Below are 16,356 nucleotides of genomic sequence, written 5' to 3'. Positions count from 1 at the left end.
CTATATAGATGCAGGCGTTGTGAGCCTTTTTTGTTGTTGTTGTATGCTTTTTGCTGTTACATGTAACCGAATCTCTTAGCCTCTGATCGGTGGTAGTTGTCGCGGTACCAGTCGAGAAACCTCTGCCGGTCCTCAGCAGTTGAAAGCAGTGCTGCTGCTGGTCTTTTGGGTTCCTGATGTCTTCCTTCAAAGGAAGCTTGGTCTGATATGCAGGGGACTGATCGTTGTGTCTCTGGTGCCGAGATGGTCATCCTTGCTGCCAGTTCTGCTAATCCTCTGTCGATGACTGTGTCTTCATCTTGCGGCCGCGGCGTGCTTGCCTTGAGGTTCTTGGTTTGTCGTTGAGCTGGATCAAAATGATCCTTTTCGATTCGACCAATTTTCAAATAGTCTGCAACGGACGAGGTATCGAACAGGGTTGTAGGTGGCGGCGGCGGCGGTGCATGTGGGAAGCTGCCAGGAATACTATCAGGCCCCTCTGTAGGCTTCGAGTCTGTTGCAGGCTCGCTGGGTTTCGGTTCTGGCACTTTCTGGACGCTCCCCGTTGTAGTCTCTTGAGGATGATGGAGAGTCGCCGCTTGACCAGACTCCTTTGCAGCTGTTCCTGCATCTGCAGCAGTAGGAGCTTCTTGGCCTGGCGCTGATTCCTCCTCGGCCTGGCTCTCAGTCCTGTCCTCCTTGGGTTTACCCTTGTCGACCCATTCAGTGCGCCACTTCTTGAGGTTTGCATTGAGATACTGTTTGAAGCGGCCTTTCATTTCCCAGGAAGCCATCCAGTCCTCTTCGTCCTGGATGTCATCCGACCATCCGAGGTGCTTGAGATATTCGCGGTCCGGGTCGATTTCGTCCAGCAGCGTGAGCTCTGCAACGCCCTGCTCAAGGGTCTTGGAGAACCGGTGGATCATGCGGGCGCGTTGGCGGCGGTCGACTCTGCTCTCTCCCATCTTGGTCGGTGGACACACGATTGCAAAAGTGATCTTTTGTCTCTGCAAACAGCTCAGTTAGGCCGGTAATAAACCCAATACTGAAGAGAGGGGCAATGGGGGGGGGGGGGGGGGGGGGGGTTGCTTACTTGCTTGGTTTCTGATAGCGGGAGTGACGCTTATCTCTAGGCTCTGCAGCAATCTTTCCCTCGATGTATTGCGTGACTGTAGGTGCCTCTTGCTGGTTTTCGAGGGAACGTATGAATAAGGTGTGTTGTATGAGTATGAACATATATCTCTAAGCACGAAAAAATAGGAGAGGGTCCCAGTCCAGCATATAACTTGAAAGGCAACAGCGTGTCTTGTATTCCGTTCCCCAGCTAGATGCACGGAAGCCCTTGAAACTTCTAGCGTTAGCCGGTCACTCTTGGCTATTCACCTGTCGCTGTATCTTGTGTGTTTGATCCCTCCTTCTTTCTTTTCCAGAGACGAGTCGAGGCCAGAGAAACAGACCAGAATAATACATTGATGTGTGTGTAGTATGGGCCGTTTCGTAGGCCGTTGCAAGTTACAAGACAAAGGACAAGAAAAGACAGACCAAAAGGACTTCAAGAAAGAAACTCTCACTCACGTTTCATTCAGATTGATTCTGTCTGTTTCGGCCTGCTTCGTTTCACGGTTTCTCGAAACATCTTTCTCCTTCGTTGCATACCTACTCACTCTCTGGGCTTTGACTGAGACGGCGGGCTAGCTAGGCCCAGACCTCCCTAGGAACAATCGTGAGGTGCAACGCACGTCATCATTGCCCATCCTACTTTTTGGCAAGAGTTTCTAGTACTCAAGCAGACTGGCTGACTAAAGCCTGTTAGTAGGGCTGAGGCACCTCCTGTTTGAAGCAATGCGGCCGAGGTTTGCTATTCAGGCTCGCCAGGTCAGCACCCTCTCCAAAGACAGAGGCATAGACAAGACAAGTTCTCTATGAACAGCGCGGATAAAAGTCAGAGTCTGGTTTTCCAAAGGGCATGTCAGGTACCAAGTTCGACTAAGTCTACTATAGAAGCTCACACGTCTCTATTACATATTATGTATGTAAACGATCAACTACCAATCTTCCTCCCTCCAGGCGTCATTTGCCGCCCGCTTCACATTCAAAGACCCCAGCCCGTCTCAATAATGCCCTCACAGATCCCATTAACAGCCTTAACGGCCTTGTTCCACTTGCCAATCTTAGGGTGGATAGTGTTCAGATACAGGAGACGAGCGGCCTCGTCCGTCAGCATGTCGGAGACGAGATGACTCGTGGTGATCCTTGCCTCGGCGTTCAAGTCTCGCTGGTTCACTTCCAGCCTCGCCCACAGCGTCTTCCTCACGCGAACACCGGCGGCGACCACGGCGTCTTCGATCTGCGCCTGGACGTCGTGGCCCAGATATCTCGAGCTCAGCGGCGGCTTGAACGGCGCCTCGTCCGGGCTGAGGCCCAGGAACTGGAACGGCGTCTCCGCCCGGCCCATGCCGCGGGGCGCAAGCTGCTGGAGGCTTCGCAGGGCGACGCAAACCTTGAGTGCCGCTTCATCCCGCTCCGGCACGGGAGCCGGCAGCGGGGCGGGGCCCGGTTGGAACAAGATGCCAAGCAAGAGGACAAGTAGAGCAGTCACGGCGCCGAGGTGGATGAGAGCCATTGTCAAGCTGGGTTGTTGGTCAAGTTGCGTAAATGATGTAATGATGATAGTCCCCAGTAAGTAAGTGACTTACAGAAACAAGGAGAGGATAGGAAAGGTTGAGTTGGATAGGCGGGTGATGGGAGAAAGAGTGTAAGAAAGGTGACGGTGACGATGATTGGGGTGCATTCTGAGTGGCTAGAAGACGAGAAATAAGTTAGGTTGGTTAATGATGTGAGAGAGAGACGCATTGTTGTTGAATGAGACGTCGCCTCAAACAGCATCCCTTCCCTTTTACCTCGGCGTAGTCGGTCATCTGCAATCTTGGGACGCTTGTTTGGTGTTTGTTCTCTTGAGCATGTGTCGCGATTTGAAAGAACAAAAAAAACTTGGAATGAAACAGATCTTGGAGATGGCGAGAATAAACCTTGGTCACTGGTCGGGTCATTGGCCGGGTCACTGGTCGTGGTCGGGTCACTAGTCGGGTTAGCTCGCCTGAATTGCGACCGAGTGACCAGTTGCAACTTGTTTCAATCCATTCATTGTTAGAACGGTGCGTGTTATGTATGCTGAAAGCGAAACGACATTGGGATTTGAGTCGGCGTTGCCGGGATGGACTTTCATCTAAGTATTCCCCAGTGTCTCCCTCCGTCTCAGTCTCAGACTCACCCTCAATCGACTCACCCTTAATCGACTCACTCTCAATCGACTTACCCTCAATCGACTCACCCTCAATCGACTCACCCTCAATCGACTCACCATCGTCATCGCAAACAAGCAAGCAGATCTCACAGACCACCAAGCACACCCAACAACGCCAATGGATCCTAGAGATCAACAGCGGAACTCGAGCCCCAAGGACCATGGACAAGTGCCGATACCGGAAGGGTCGCCCGCCAACTCCAAGGGCCAGGATCCGCAGGAAGGGCAGCCCAGGAACTCGACGTGGGGAGCGGATGAGCTGGAAATGCTGAGGCGAGCCGCTAAGATTGCCAAGAAGAAGGCAGCCGCAGCTCGCCAGGCGGCAGCATCCAACTTACACACGCCCAAGACAGCAAAGCCGGTCCCGTCTTCTGACATGCCCACGGGCCCCGGCATGACGGGGTCGGGATCAAAGTCAGGGTCAGGATCAGGATCGGAAAACGCATCTGTATCTGGGTCTGGATCAGGACTCGGATCTGAGTCTGCATCTGGATTGGGATCGGGATCACAGGCTCAAGGTTCGCACGCTTCCCACTCGCAAGACGCGCTGCCCCAGTCCAGCAAGTCGGGAGAGCACAATGATGAGACGGACGCCAACGGCAAGCGCCACCACAGCAAAAACGAGACACCTGCATGGCGCAGGAGCAGCGAGCCGGTGGTGGTGGAGGACAATGCCACTGTTGCCCAGCTAGTGGACTTGGTGTGCTCACTGCTGAGAGTCCCTGTGTACCTCCTCTGGGATCTACCTCGTCAAGTCGTTTTCAAGTTGCTGTGGAAGATGTTAGTGTCTGTGGTGAAGGGCGTCGGTAAGCCGTTGACCTGCTTCTTGGTGGTTGCTTGTGTTGTGTTGAAACCGTTGTTGGACAGCATTGCGGGTAGCGCGGTGGTCAGCCCTGCGCTGAGGTGGATGGTCGGGTTGCTGCCGCTTTTGGGTGGACAGTCGATGGCGACAGGTGACAACGGCGTAACGTTTGGTTTGATGACGACGATCCAGACACGGTGTCCGTATACGCACGACATGTACGCCAACATGGGATATCTATCGGCCGTCTCGACCGACGCAAGCAACTCAGGAGTGGCGAGGGCCTTTGTGGACGCGTCTCTGAAGCGGAAGAGCCTCGTACCCAGTGACATGATGAGGTCGGGGTCGGGGTCGGGGTCGGGGACGGGGTCTTCGTCGCTGGCCTTCTTTCTGTCCAACGTCACCAGGAACGTGGACGAGATCAACCACCGCGACGGCAAGTTCTATCAACGATTCGCCAAAGGCATTCTGGCCGACTACAACAAGGCCCAATGGCTAAGGGTGACTATGATGGGCGCCGACAAGGAGCAGGTGGCAGCGCAGACGACCTTCACCTCCAAGATGATGGCGCAGTTGCCTACGGGACCGGTGCCTTGGGCAGGGGTGAGGTGCTGGATAACGGGCTCGTCTCCAGCGCACAGGCGGCTGGAGAATCGGGCAGCAACGCTCCGAGGCATACTCGACCATGCCATGCGCACAGGGTTTGAGGAAGCCGACTCCTTCAGCGGCAGCGACAGCGGCAAGGCTCAGCTGGTGGAGTTGGCCGACGGCATTCAGGAGTATGTCTGTCGTTTGCACGAGCCAATGGTGGAAGCCGTTGAGATGGGCGAGATTAAGCTGCGCGGTGCCCAGATGGCGGCGGTGCGAGGGACGAGCTCGATAGCCGAGTCGGACCTCGTGGCGCTCGACAGGGCGAGGGACGAGCTGCGGGTGATGGGAGCGGTGGGTTCGACGATTTGCGTGGAGGCACGAAGAACGGCATCTGGCCTGAAGGCGAGCCACAGTGTGGTTGACGATTTTCCGGAGACGCTGAAGGGGCTCAAGGAGAGGCTCGAAGGGCTTTCGGGTGTCGGAGTCGGGGGAGAATCGGAGAGCAGGCGGAGGAGGAGGAAGTGTTGGGATGACGACGACGTCGCTGAGGATGAGCTGCAGTTGCTTGGGATTGTCAGCGAGCTCTTGAAGGCGATGAATGAAGCTTACCTGCTCGAGTAGGCGCCGGGGGGGATGAGGTTGACGACGGATTGGAGGTTGTGGAGGTTGGACGTTACGACTCGGAGGATGTCGAGGACATGTTTTCGTGGCTTTGCCGAGTTTGTCATGTTTGTTGCAGGCTTTTGGACGTTTGTATGTACAGGCGTGTAGCAGGTGTGTGTATGTATTGGCTTGTGTGTTGGCTTGTGGTGTAGGCGTGTGTCGGCGTGTGTCGGCGAATGGATAAGACAGGTTCCCCCTCTGCGCGAAATAGTAAATGAATTATAAACTAGGTGTGAATACAAGACACCTTGTAGAGAAAGCTTGGCATTTTTGGATCAATCTTCTAGTGATGAATGGATTGAATCAATGCCAAAGAGGCTTCAGCATGTCATTCGGCTGGGAGGAGGTAAAATCACAGGTGAGTGACAGGGTGCCTAGGTACTTGAAAGGTACCTAACTACGTCGCCATCCTGCAGGTACGTCCCCCCGTCACCCCACCCCACCCCCACCTTGTACCCTGTACATCATTGTGTTGCTTGCTGCATTACCTTAGGTACCTGGTCTTTCCTGTGCTGTGCACCCCGGACTTTCCTCCTGCTTCTCTGCCTCAACACCACAACACCACAACACACACACCTAACGACACCAAAGCACACCCACCCGCACCGAGACGATCTATCCGAGGGCCTTGGTACATCACAGCAACACGCCCTTCGAAGCAAACATCAGCCGAGACAATCAAACGGTCTCAAACAACAATAACAACAACATCAAATGAACAACAACAAGCGGCCATGGACTCCCAGCTTTGCAGGGCCAGGGGCGACACGACGCCCATGTTCTCGTCCTCGTCCTCCTTCCTCCGTCTTCCGTCCTTGATCTCGATGCCCTCATCCCATCCGCCATAAACCAAAATCACACCTGTCCTCTCTCTGTCTATCTCTCTCTGTCTCTGTCACACACACACTTTCGTCTTTCAAGGTACAGTAATGAACTCGCCGCGTGGACTCACTCATCTTCTTCTCTCCCAATGACGGACGGCTTACGCTAACTCTGATATTGTGACGTCTATAGGCCCCTACACCTTGATTCCCTCTGCTGACGATGCCTTCTCGCTCTTGGCGACAGCAGAGTGCAGACAGCGACTTGACTGCTGCTGCATCCTATCCTTGCGACGCCTTTACCCTCCTCCGATTCTCTGTCCGCCTGCCTGTTGTCTCTAATCCGACTACCTCTCTTGCGTTGTCTCACAAGCCTTACAACCACTACGATAACGACGACGACGAAGACGATGACGACGACAATTCCGACGACGATGGCGTCGATGAGACTGAAGCCAAGCAGCCGGCCCCTCAGACTCACACCTGGATTCAGCCGCTCGAACTGTGCTTCCATCACGAGTTCCTCAGCCCTGCCGCCCGTCGTTGCCGCCCTCTGTCGCTGCACCTAGACTCTCTGTCTGCCTCACGCATTTCCTCCATCTCCTCATCGGCGGCACCTATCAAGCGTCCGACGCCCCCGTACTACATCCATGAGATGCCTCAGCTCATCGACCTCACAACGGAGCCCGCAGAGCAGCAGCGCCAAAAGGCCAACAACAACAACAACAAAATCCTCGTGGCCCTAGGTGCCCTGCTCATGCTTGTCGCCGGCTTCCTGGCGGGCTTCTCCGTCAACTTGTCGTACCTGTCTGTCTCATCATACCCGGCAATGCCAGCATCCGCTGCGCACACCACTTCCCCGCATGTGGCCTTCCTCGTCGGCCCTCTCCGCAACCTCTTCGGCATCAAACAACCCTACATCATCGCCTTGTCCTCCGAGACCAGACCTGTTGAGCTGTATCGCAAGATTCTGCCCATAACCCGTCAGCGCATGTCTCTTCACCCTCTCATGTCCGACGTTGCAGCCCTTCCAAAAGAGCCGCTCCCTGATCTGAAGGAAGCCGTCTACCATGTCTGCTACAACATCACTCACTACTTTGATGGGTACAGCAAAAGTCCAGACGCCCGTCTCCCTATTCTCAACCTCTTCTGCGGTCCCATGATATCCCGTGTCGTGCAGCTTATTCGACCTTGGGCCTTTTTACCTTTCAGCACTGTTGCACTCGACATTTCTGGAAACCTGGCTGACTCTGCCTGGTTTCTTGAAGAGTACTACTTCAAGACGAACATCCACGGGAACAACAATGACGATGACAACTACCTCCCCGTTACCGAACACACCAAATTTTTCATCAAGCAATTTCGAAAGATGTTCAAAATCAAGGCTGAAAGCGGCTATTATGCAGATGAATGCCGCCTCTGCGACCCATACTATGCTGGCGTCCTAACCCCCCTGGAGTCAGATCACCCTGATCCTTTTGCCTACCCACATCCGCCATCCCCTCCTGTCAGTAACTGGCACTTTGCCTGTTCACCTGAGTTCCAAGGCCTCTATGCAGCCGCCGCCACATCCAGCAACGTATCCAACAACGGCATAAAAGATGATCTGATTACGCAGTTCCTCCTTGCGTGGGCCCGTTCACAGTCAGCCCGTCGCTTCAACACCCTGCGCAATGCGCCAATCGACGTGGACGACAAGCCTCTGTTCCCAGACGACAAGCACCCCTTTACAGAGGCTGAGGATGTTATCCTTCCTCAGCTTCCACACGAGGCCTACGTCTTTGCTGCTACGCGTCATTTTGCTGAAGTGGCAGTGGCCATCGACGAGTTGATACATTTAGTGGAAGAAGAGTGGCACCTGATATTGCCGATAACCGCCGCCGACGCCGCCGCTGAAGACGACGACGACGACGACGACGACAACAAGCCCTCGCCTGACCCGGGGCCGCTCCCCGACGGGTTTTTTCACCGAGTCCTCGACACGTTTTCTGAGTCATACCGGGCATCTGCCGACACCCAGTTCAGAGCACACCGGCAGGCCACATTACAGGCACGCATTACAGCTTCGGTGACAGCCCTCAGGGCCATGCGCGAGGACTTTGTCATGCCAATGATCCGCAGGCTGGGCTATCTTGCCGCAGGCATCAGCAGTGGCTGTGCAGACACGGCTGATTTCCTTGCCTACCTCGATCGCCTTGAATCAGAAGATCCAACCTATTGGGAAATCACGGAGGCTTCTGTGAGGAGGCCACCGGTGCCAGACGTCACGCACGACAAAAACAACAAGCAGCAGCAGCAAACTACAACTATCGATTTGACGCGCGTTATCTTTACGCAGGATGCTGCAGTCGAGATTGCAGGCTTACGCACAGAGTGGAAGAGATTGGAGGGACAGGTGGAGGCATATCATAGAGAACAAGCAGAGCTACAACAGCATATAGCAAACGAAGGTAGGGAGCGTGAGGCAGACCAAGAGAAAGAGATTGACGAGTTGGTGCTTGACGACCGATCGAGGGCTTTACTGGCAGGCATCAGAGAAAGAATGGGTATCCCTCAGAAGCAGCGACTGGCCGAGATGTTGCGGGCGGCGACGCTTTCGTTCAGAGATGGGTCAGTGGGCGTGTCGGACCACAACAACGACAAAGATCGCTCTAATGACTACAACGAGGATATACATAAGGACACGCAGAAGTAGAAGAGAGGGAAGAGATGGTGTGTGCAAAAGGTAGGGAAGGATGCAGGGGTTAGTCAATATCTTCATGGTACTAAAAGTTATTTGAACATGAATGCAGCAGCAGGCCGGTCATTCCTTTATCAATATCATTCATCATGGAAGCATCAACACGCAATCTATCCCTCCTGTAGCAAACAGGTCCAGGCTTCCACACTGCTCAACAGCGGACTATGGTAGCAAACCCAGGCGATGCCCACCACGGTAAATTCAAACAGAGCGGTGTCAGCCTACCAGTATCCTGGGTTGCTGCCTCGACAGCGTCCATGGGTGGATGGAACAGGAGCCCTGCACGCCTGAGAGCACTGCTGGCTGTCTTGGCGGCTGAGTTGCGGGCCTCAAAGGCCCACTGGAGGTCCACCGAGGCCCGTCCTAGCGGCGTGGATGCCGACTGCAGGAAGGCTGGCGCCATGCGATTGTTGCTAGGCGGCACGAGGGGCAGAATAGGGGCTACGGCTAGAGACGCAAGCAGCAGGAGGACGTTACAGTCCCGGGCCTCGGGGGGTGCTGAAGACGAGGCCGAGGCCGAGGCCCAGGACGCAAGGGTGCCGATGGTATCGAAGTAGGCCTCGGCTTGGTGGACGGCGCGATGCCGGAACAAGCGTTCGGCCTGGCCGAGGTCGGCAAGGGGACCAGCCACTCCGGTTGGGGAAGCCAGGTTGGCGACGGCGGTGGCGGCGACAGTCTCTGCAGGTGTCGGTGCAGTCGGGTGTCGGGCCGCCGCCTCTCGGTCATTGTGAGCGGGAGCGAAAGCGGTGGTGTGAGGGCCGTTATGCTCGTGCCGTTGAGGGAAGAGGGCGACAGTTTGTGTGTTATTGCCGCCGCCGCTTTGCTGGATCTTTGACGGCGAGATGACGGGCGGTGGCAGAGCCGAGGGGGCCAGAAGGCCAAAGGAGGCTGGAAGCGGCGGCGGCACACTGGCGAATGGTCGCGGATCGGGGTAGGAAGGTCTGGGCCGCGCATTACCAACAGCAGCAGCAGCAGCAAGAGTACCTGTCGTGTTGGGCTGGGCCCTGTGATGGATAACGGAGTGATGATGGGGAGAAGGAGGAGGAGAAGGTCTGGAATGCACGGCAGAAGCAGGACGCTGTGGATCCGGTTGCGAACGATTCTGAAGAGCAGCAACAAGTCTTAACGGACGTACGGGAGTCTTGGGCGGCACGGCGGCATGTGGATTCGGGTACTTCGGAGGAGGGGGAGAAGGAGGAGGAGGCCCGGTTTGCATGGCAGCAGCGGCAGCGGCAGCGGCAGCGCGGGACAGCGAGTTCGGCCGAGATGAATTTTGCTGCTGCAGACTGAATGCAAATAGATTCCGGTCCGGCAGAGCGGATGTGTACGCGAACGCGGACTTTGGCGTGGGTCGCGAAACGGCGGCAGGATGCACAGCACCGAATGGATTGTTGGATGGATGCGGATCCGGGTGCGGATCCGGGTGTGGATCCGGCCGTATGGGTCGTGTAACAGCAAATGGGTGTTGTGGGGCCGTTTGGATTCGGTGTGGGGCCGGACCAGCAGGACGCCGCGACGCGGCCGGCAGAGGCGGCGTGCGTCGTATTGCAGATGACGCCTCGGGCCGAGCCTCCTTCTGGTGTGACCGCTCCCGATGAATCCAGTCGCTCATCTCTACGTCACTGTCGCCACCTCGTTCGTTGTTGTCGTCACCGTCGTGGATAGTGATGGCCTGCTCGCCGGCATGCGACGGCCGGATGACGGACCGGCGGGACTGCGGCGGGTCTGGAGGACGAGCCGCAAGCGACACTTCAAGTAATGCCTGCTGCTCCTTCTCCCGCTGCTCCTTCAGCCGCTGGACTTTGACATCATGGTCCCAGTCGCGGATCTCCCCCCAGCCACCACCGTCGTACTCGTCGTCATCCATATCCCCGTTGTTGTTGTTGTTGTTGTTGTTGTTGCTGTTGTTGTTGTCGTCGTTGTGGTCGTTATTTTTGTTGTTGGTGTCAGGTTGTTCGCTGGACGACTGCTGGCCCTCGTCCTCTTCTTTGTCTTGCTCCCCTTCTTCCTCGCCGTCGTCCCCACCGTCCTGCTCTGTCTTGATGTCCACGGCAATGGCGCCGTCATCCCCCCACCAGCGGTCGTCAATCCATGCGTTCCTGACCTCGTCTGGCCACTTGAGGACCTCCTTTTGCAGGCTGACGTCAAACCACTTTGTCAGCGTCTTGCGCTTCATGTTCTGGTCGAGGATGTAATTGAGGCTCGAGACGAGCCTCTGCTTCAGCGCACTCCACTCCTCGGTCGTCAGGAAGTCAACGTTGATATTCATCGTCTCGGCCAGCGCCCGGAGGGTCCGCTTGCTCTTTTTATTGGCGCCCTCGGGGACGACAACGCCTTCAGGCAGCGTGGAGAGGGCCTTGACATCGTGCTTGCTGAGTCGGAAAAATGCAAGGAAGGACTTCTTGAGCACTTGGTCGGAGGCGCGCCACGTCAATCTACACGACGTTGTGGTTCGGAGCTGGCCGAGCGTCTGGCCGCGGAGGACGTAGGATTCGCGATTCTGCTCGCCGTTTACATGGTCAGCCAGGTACACGATCCACCATGAGATGGAAAGAGAAAGAGAAGGGGTGGGCATCGGTGGGGAGCAACGATACCTGGACAGTTGCCGAGTCGGGTGCCACCGGCTCAACAGTGGTGGTGAGCACAGTGTCAGTCTTGGTCTTGGCCATCTCTGATGGAATGGTACTGGTTGACGGTTCGATAGCGGCTGCAGCTTGTGGAGAGCATGGAAATTCGATTCAGAACAGGCAACAGAGTCGTCAACTGATCAGGAAGAGAGCTTGAACAATGCTTGGAGATGAGGAGAGCCATGCGAAAGATTCCGGAAGAGAGAGGCAAGGTACATATAAGGATTGGTCGTGGGGAAGAGAAGATTTGGAAGATTTAGAGGAAGCATCTCGAGAGGTAGACGGGGTAGACAATTTGACAGGAAAGAGAAGATCTCTGATGGATCGGAAGAATGAGGTGGATCCTGGCAGATCAAAGAGGGAGGGGGGTTAGGAGGCCTAAGCTCGAACTAATTCACAACCAGGGGGGCGGGAAGCGCGTCGTTGCAAACGGCGCGCGGAAGCAGGCGGAGATGCTGGGGAGTACGGGATGCCCATGACCTCTCCGTCGTTGCTGTTTCCTCATCTTCTCACCCGTCTTCTCACTTCACTTGTCTTCTTCGCTCGTCGTCTCCTCGTATCCTCCTCGTCTCTTTGACTTTCCCACCATCCTGTTCCCATCTTCTTTAGATACTCAAGAAAGGCAGAGAGTATGTCGGCCTCTGTAGATCTGTCTCTCTGTTGCCGGGAAGACTTCTCTTCGCAGGACGACTATTTCCAATGGGTCCTTGCGACAAATAACATGGATATCCTGCCAAGCTGCTTCCAGAAAGATTTCCTGGCGTTTTCCGAAAAGTTTGTGTTTGAGAACACCAGCCTTTCCGTCACCAATACTACTGTGTCATCCCCGACCGGCCACTCGACGAGGAGCCATGCCAGCCAGAAGCAACAACAAAGGAGTGTCCTTGGCACGCGCCCCAGACTCCCTAGCGAAGTCTCGAACCTTAGCAACTTGACGACGCTGCCGCTTAACGAGAAAGACATCAACCCACATGCTCTGGCGCGCAAGATGGCGCAGCTGCAGGGGCCGTACAACAAGTATCTGCAACAGCAGCTGCAGCTGCAGCAGCATCATCATCATCCAGAAACTTTGCAGAATCCGGAAGCCTACTCCAACAATCCTTTTAGGCAGTCTGGAATGCCTCGGCAGCATCATCCCCATCAGCCCCAGCAACAGGGTCAACAGGACTCGACCGTGAAGCAAGACGAGTACCATGCCGCCGCCGACGACGACAACAACAACAACAAAGACAACGAATACGACGACAATCCAAACGAAATCTACGGCCCCCCCCGTCCGACCGTTGCGGAAAGCAGAAGCGCTCTTCAAGAGGCCATCGCCGACGGCAACTCGCAGCTCCAATACCTGAGACGTACCTTCTTCGAGCAGCAGCTCATAACGAACACACTGGCCGAGCAGTGCCAGGGCCTGGCCGAGAAGATCCAAGTAAACATGTTCAAGCTCTACCAGCTCGGCGGCCCGGAGCAGATACAGGAACACCAGCGGCAGGACGTTGTTGACGGGACGGCCCATCACAGCGGCGGAGGAGACAGAGTCGCATTGAACATGCAAGCCCAGCGGATTTATCAGGATATTGTTGGAGGCTATGCTCCGCAGCAGCAGCATCAGCAGCATCAGGATCAGGACCAGCAGGTGCAGGTGCAGCAGCATCAGCAGCACAGTGGCGGCCTCTCGACTGCCTTGTCAGAGAAACAGGGACGGAAGAAGGGCAAACAGAGGGGCCGAGGCGGAGGAGGCAGTCTGCAGGCAATGTGGCAGGAATAGAAAGCGGTATCTTGTGTGTGTGTGTGTGTCTGAATAGCAGCACTTGCGTTCCGTCTCCTTCGATTCAGTTCGGTTATTTCTAGGTTCAGTTAGTTCGTTTCAATCCAATTCAGTTCTTTCGTTCTTACAGGTTCATCTCATCTTGTCCCTAGCTCACTCTGTTCGGCTGTAAATATCAGGCTTCTCATTCAATCTCACTCTCACCCTCACTCTCAATCTCACTCTCACTCTCACTCTCACTCTCACTCTCACCCTCACCCTCACTCTCACCGTCACTCTCACTCTCACTCTCACTCTCACTCTCACCCTCACCCTCACCCTCACTCTCACTCTCACTCTCACTCTCACTCTCACTCTCACCCTCACCCTCACTCTCACCGTCACCCTCACTCTCACTCTCACTCTCACTCTCACTCTCACTCTCACTCTCACTCTCACTCTCACCCTCACTCTCACTCTCACCCTCACTCTCACTCTCACTCTCACTCTCACTCCCGTTCCCTTACCTAGCGAGTGTCATGTGTGCACTCTATTTCCAACTTACATTCTGTCTCAGTCTCTTTCAGCTCCATTTCTCGTGACAACTCCACCTCCAGTAAACTATCCAGTCTGCTAGACAAACTGCAGCAGGAACATGCGTCGATATGCAGCCCGCACAAAGGTGCATGAACCAACCAGCCTTCCTGTCGTCTAACAGTTCATCAGACACACCAACATGCAGCATCTGTGAAGTGCATGAACCATCCTGTCTGGCTGCACATCAGACGAACCGACATACAGCAGCTGGGAGTGGCATGAACCATCCCATCTGACCGTTTCTTGGACGAATCAATATGCAGAAGCCAAGAGGTGCATGAACCATCCCGTTTGGCCGCTCATCGGATGAACCCACATGCAGCATGTCTTCCCTGCTGCCCACAACGATCCCTGTGCAGGGTGGGAAAATGACAGCGGGAGCAGACATGCACAAAAGGCGCATGAACCATTCTGATGGACAGCAGTCTGTCCCTGTTGCTTTCTCTGCCTCTCATCTTTGCACGGCAAGCCCGACGCAGAGATAACCATGCATAAGCAGCAACAGGCAGCAGCAGGCTGTGAAGTTCGTCATTCATCCCGTCTCCTATCCAGTTAACCAATACAGATCGTCAGTGTATATGTGCGTGTGGAGACAAAGTTCGGCGGCTAGGGGGCGCTTGAACCATTTTGCAGTCCGAACTGTCCGACATATGAGCAGTTATGCTGGCTCGGCAAACAGGCAAACGGCGGGTGGTGGACCTCACTCACCGTGCACCGGTTGTGTGGCATAATGCCTCACCTCCACCAGCCATCCACGGATTATCCGCTCTCAGCTCCTCCTGGTGAAGAACAAACTGACGGGAATGTGCATGAAATGTCTGCTGCAGCATGCACAGGCGCGGTATGGTTCGTCCCCTGACTCTCGGTCACTGCTGCTACCGTGATCAGTTCAGTCTGCAGAGGCCCCAGTTAGCCACAGGTGACAGACAGCATACCAACCACCCCCGCCTCACTTCCCCTGCAACATCCATCATCCCATTGCCCATCGTCTAGGGCTCTGAGCCTCTGGTTCAGAGTCTATGTCTCTGAATCTGTCTCTGTGGCTAGGTACAACCTTCACTCTGAATATCGAGCTATGCATGTCCACAAAGAGAGAGCCCCGGCATCGGATTCGCGGTATGGTGCATAACGCCACGCATTGAATCCAGCGGGTCCAGCGGTGCGAGATGTCTAACTCTCCTGCCTCTGGTATACAGCTTGCTGTATTCAGTGTCCATCGCCCATTCGGATGCTTTGTCGCTCTCACTGATGTCGTCGGCAGTCTGGCCAGGCGTGTCGCTCACCGCCAGTCCAGAGACAGTCCAGATATCCCGACCGTGCCTCCATCACCAACCCTATCCATCGCTAGGACGCCAGCAGTGGAGATGCGACAAGAAGTAGCGAGACAGGATGGCAAGACAGTGCATGCCACAAGGAGGACAAGAAGACAGGCGGCGAGACAAGTGAGGGAAATGGACGGTGAGGCGGGCAGAGACAGGTAGAGACAGGACAGGACAGGAACGTCTGATCTGTCGATGACGTTCTCCTTTGGACACACCACACCATACCCACACCACTCTCATGGGCATCATGGTCATGAACATTTTCAATTTACTTAAACATCATAGGCGCCCACGCAGCTGGTCTCGACATAATGATGATTGTTCATGGCATGGCAGCCTCTACCTACCACAAACAAACAACTGAGAGTACGCACACAAACCACACACACAAACTACACACACAAACCATACAAACATTTCTTTTAGTCCATGTCGTCTCTCGAAGCTGCCATGTCCCATCACTCATCGTCGTCAGCGGTAGTCTGAAGGGCGGTTCACACAGTTCTGCACATTCTACCGCACGACAAACCACTCAAAACAACCACTCAAAACAACCACTCAAAACAACCACTCAAAACAACCACTCAAAACAACCACTCAAAACAACCACTCAAAAAACCAAACACCATACAATCTCTCCAATTTCATCTGTCCTGCGCTCTCTTCGAATTCAACATGCTCCTGTTCTTATCGCAATGCCCCTTCTCCCCCTCATGATGACAATCAGGGTTGAGAACCATGGGGGCATTCTGCTGGGAAGAACAGCCGCACACACACCCCTTCGAACAGAGACGGAGGCAACAGATCACAACATGAGAACGTCAAGCGCATCTTCACAAGTGGTCTGCCTGGTCCTCTCCTGCTCTTACCGCAGCTCCCCTTCTCCCCCTCTCGCATGTGACGACACGCGACCGGGGTCGAGAACATCTGGGGCGTTTCGCTGGGAAGAACATGGACGAGTCCAAAATCACACAACCTCGCGCTTGACCGGGTTACACGTGCGTGTGCACAATGTTGAAGGGGGGGGGGGGGGGGGGGGGGGGGGGTGCATTGCGGCGCGACAAACAAATCGGTGTCGCGGCTCCCGCTTGGTGCACCCACTCTCTGTCTCTCACCTTGCCCGCTCGATCCTCATCGTGGGCAAGGTGACTTGACCTTTTCTCTCT

At 55.2% G+C, this 16,356-nt stretch overlaps 6 protein-coding genes across 6 annotated transcripts; 3 read left to right on the top strand and 3 right to left on the bottom strand.

The window, feature by feature from the left end:
* Positions 1-56: 56 nt before the first annotated feature.
* On the bottom strand, positions 57-944 carry CH63R_14597 (uncharacterized protein; the record flags this gene model as incomplete). Its single annotated transcript, XM_018309571.1, has 1 exon — positions 57-944. The coding sequence occupies one exon, from the start codon at positions 942-944 to the stop codon at positions 57-59; it is 888 nt and encodes a 295-aa protein (XP_018150543.1).
* A 1,127-nt stretch (positions 945-2,071) lies between these two features.
* On the bottom strand, positions 2,072-2,602 carry CH63R_14596 (uncharacterized protein; the record flags this gene model as incomplete). The annotated part of the gene is made up of 1 exon (XM_018309570.1): positions 2,072-2,602. The coding sequence occupies one exon, from the start codon at positions 2,600-2,602 to the stop codon at positions 2,072-2,074; it is 531 nt and encodes a 176-aa protein (XP_018150542.1).
* Positions 2,603-3,401: 799 nt separating this feature from the next.
* Positions 3,402-5,297, top strand: CH63R_14595 (uncharacterized protein; the record flags this gene model as incomplete). The annotated part of the gene is made up of 1 exon (XM_018309569.1): positions 3,402-5,297. The coding sequence occupies one exon, from the start codon at positions 3,402-3,404 to the stop codon at positions 5,295-5,297; it is 1,896 nt and encodes a 631-aa protein (XP_018150541.1).
* Positions 5,298-6,383: 1,086 nt separating this feature from the next.
* Positions 6,384-8,855, top strand: CH63R_14594 (uncharacterized protein; the record flags this gene model as incomplete). Its single annotated transcript, XM_018309568.1, has 1 exon — positions 6,384-8,855. One exon carries the CDS (start codon positions 6,384-6,386, stop codon positions 8,853-8,855), a length of 2,472 nt encoding a protein of 823 aa, XP_018150540.1.
* A 196-nt stretch (positions 8,856-9,051) lies between these two features.
* On the bottom strand, positions 9,052-11,475 carry CH63R_14593 (uncharacterized protein; the record flags this gene model as incomplete). The annotated part of the gene is made up of 1 exon (XM_018309567.1): positions 9,052-11,475. One exon carries the CDS (start codon positions 11,473-11,475, stop codon positions 9,052-9,054), a length of 2,424 nt encoding a protein of 807 aa, XP_018150539.1.
* Positions 11,476-12,248: 773 nt separating this feature from the next.
* Positions 12,249-13,292, top strand: CH63R_14592 (uncharacterized protein; the record flags this gene model as incomplete). Its single annotated transcript, XM_018309566.1, has 1 exon — positions 12,249-13,292. The coding sequence occupies one exon, from the start codon at positions 12,249-12,251 to the stop codon at positions 13,290-13,292; it is 1,044 nt and encodes a 347-aa protein (XP_018150538.1).
* Between the last annotated feature and the right edge of the window lie 3,064 nt (positions 13,293-16,356).

Source organism: Colletotrichum higginsianum, chromosome 12 (genome assembly GCF_001672515.1).
Source record: "Colletotrichum higginsianum IMI 349063 chromosome 12, whole genome shotgun sequence".
Lineage (NCBI taxonomy): Eukaryota > Fungi > Ascomycota > Sordariomycetes > Glomerellales > Glomerellaceae > Colletotrichum > Colletotrichum higginsianum.
This window is presented reverse-complemented; position numbering and strand designations above follow the sequence as displayed.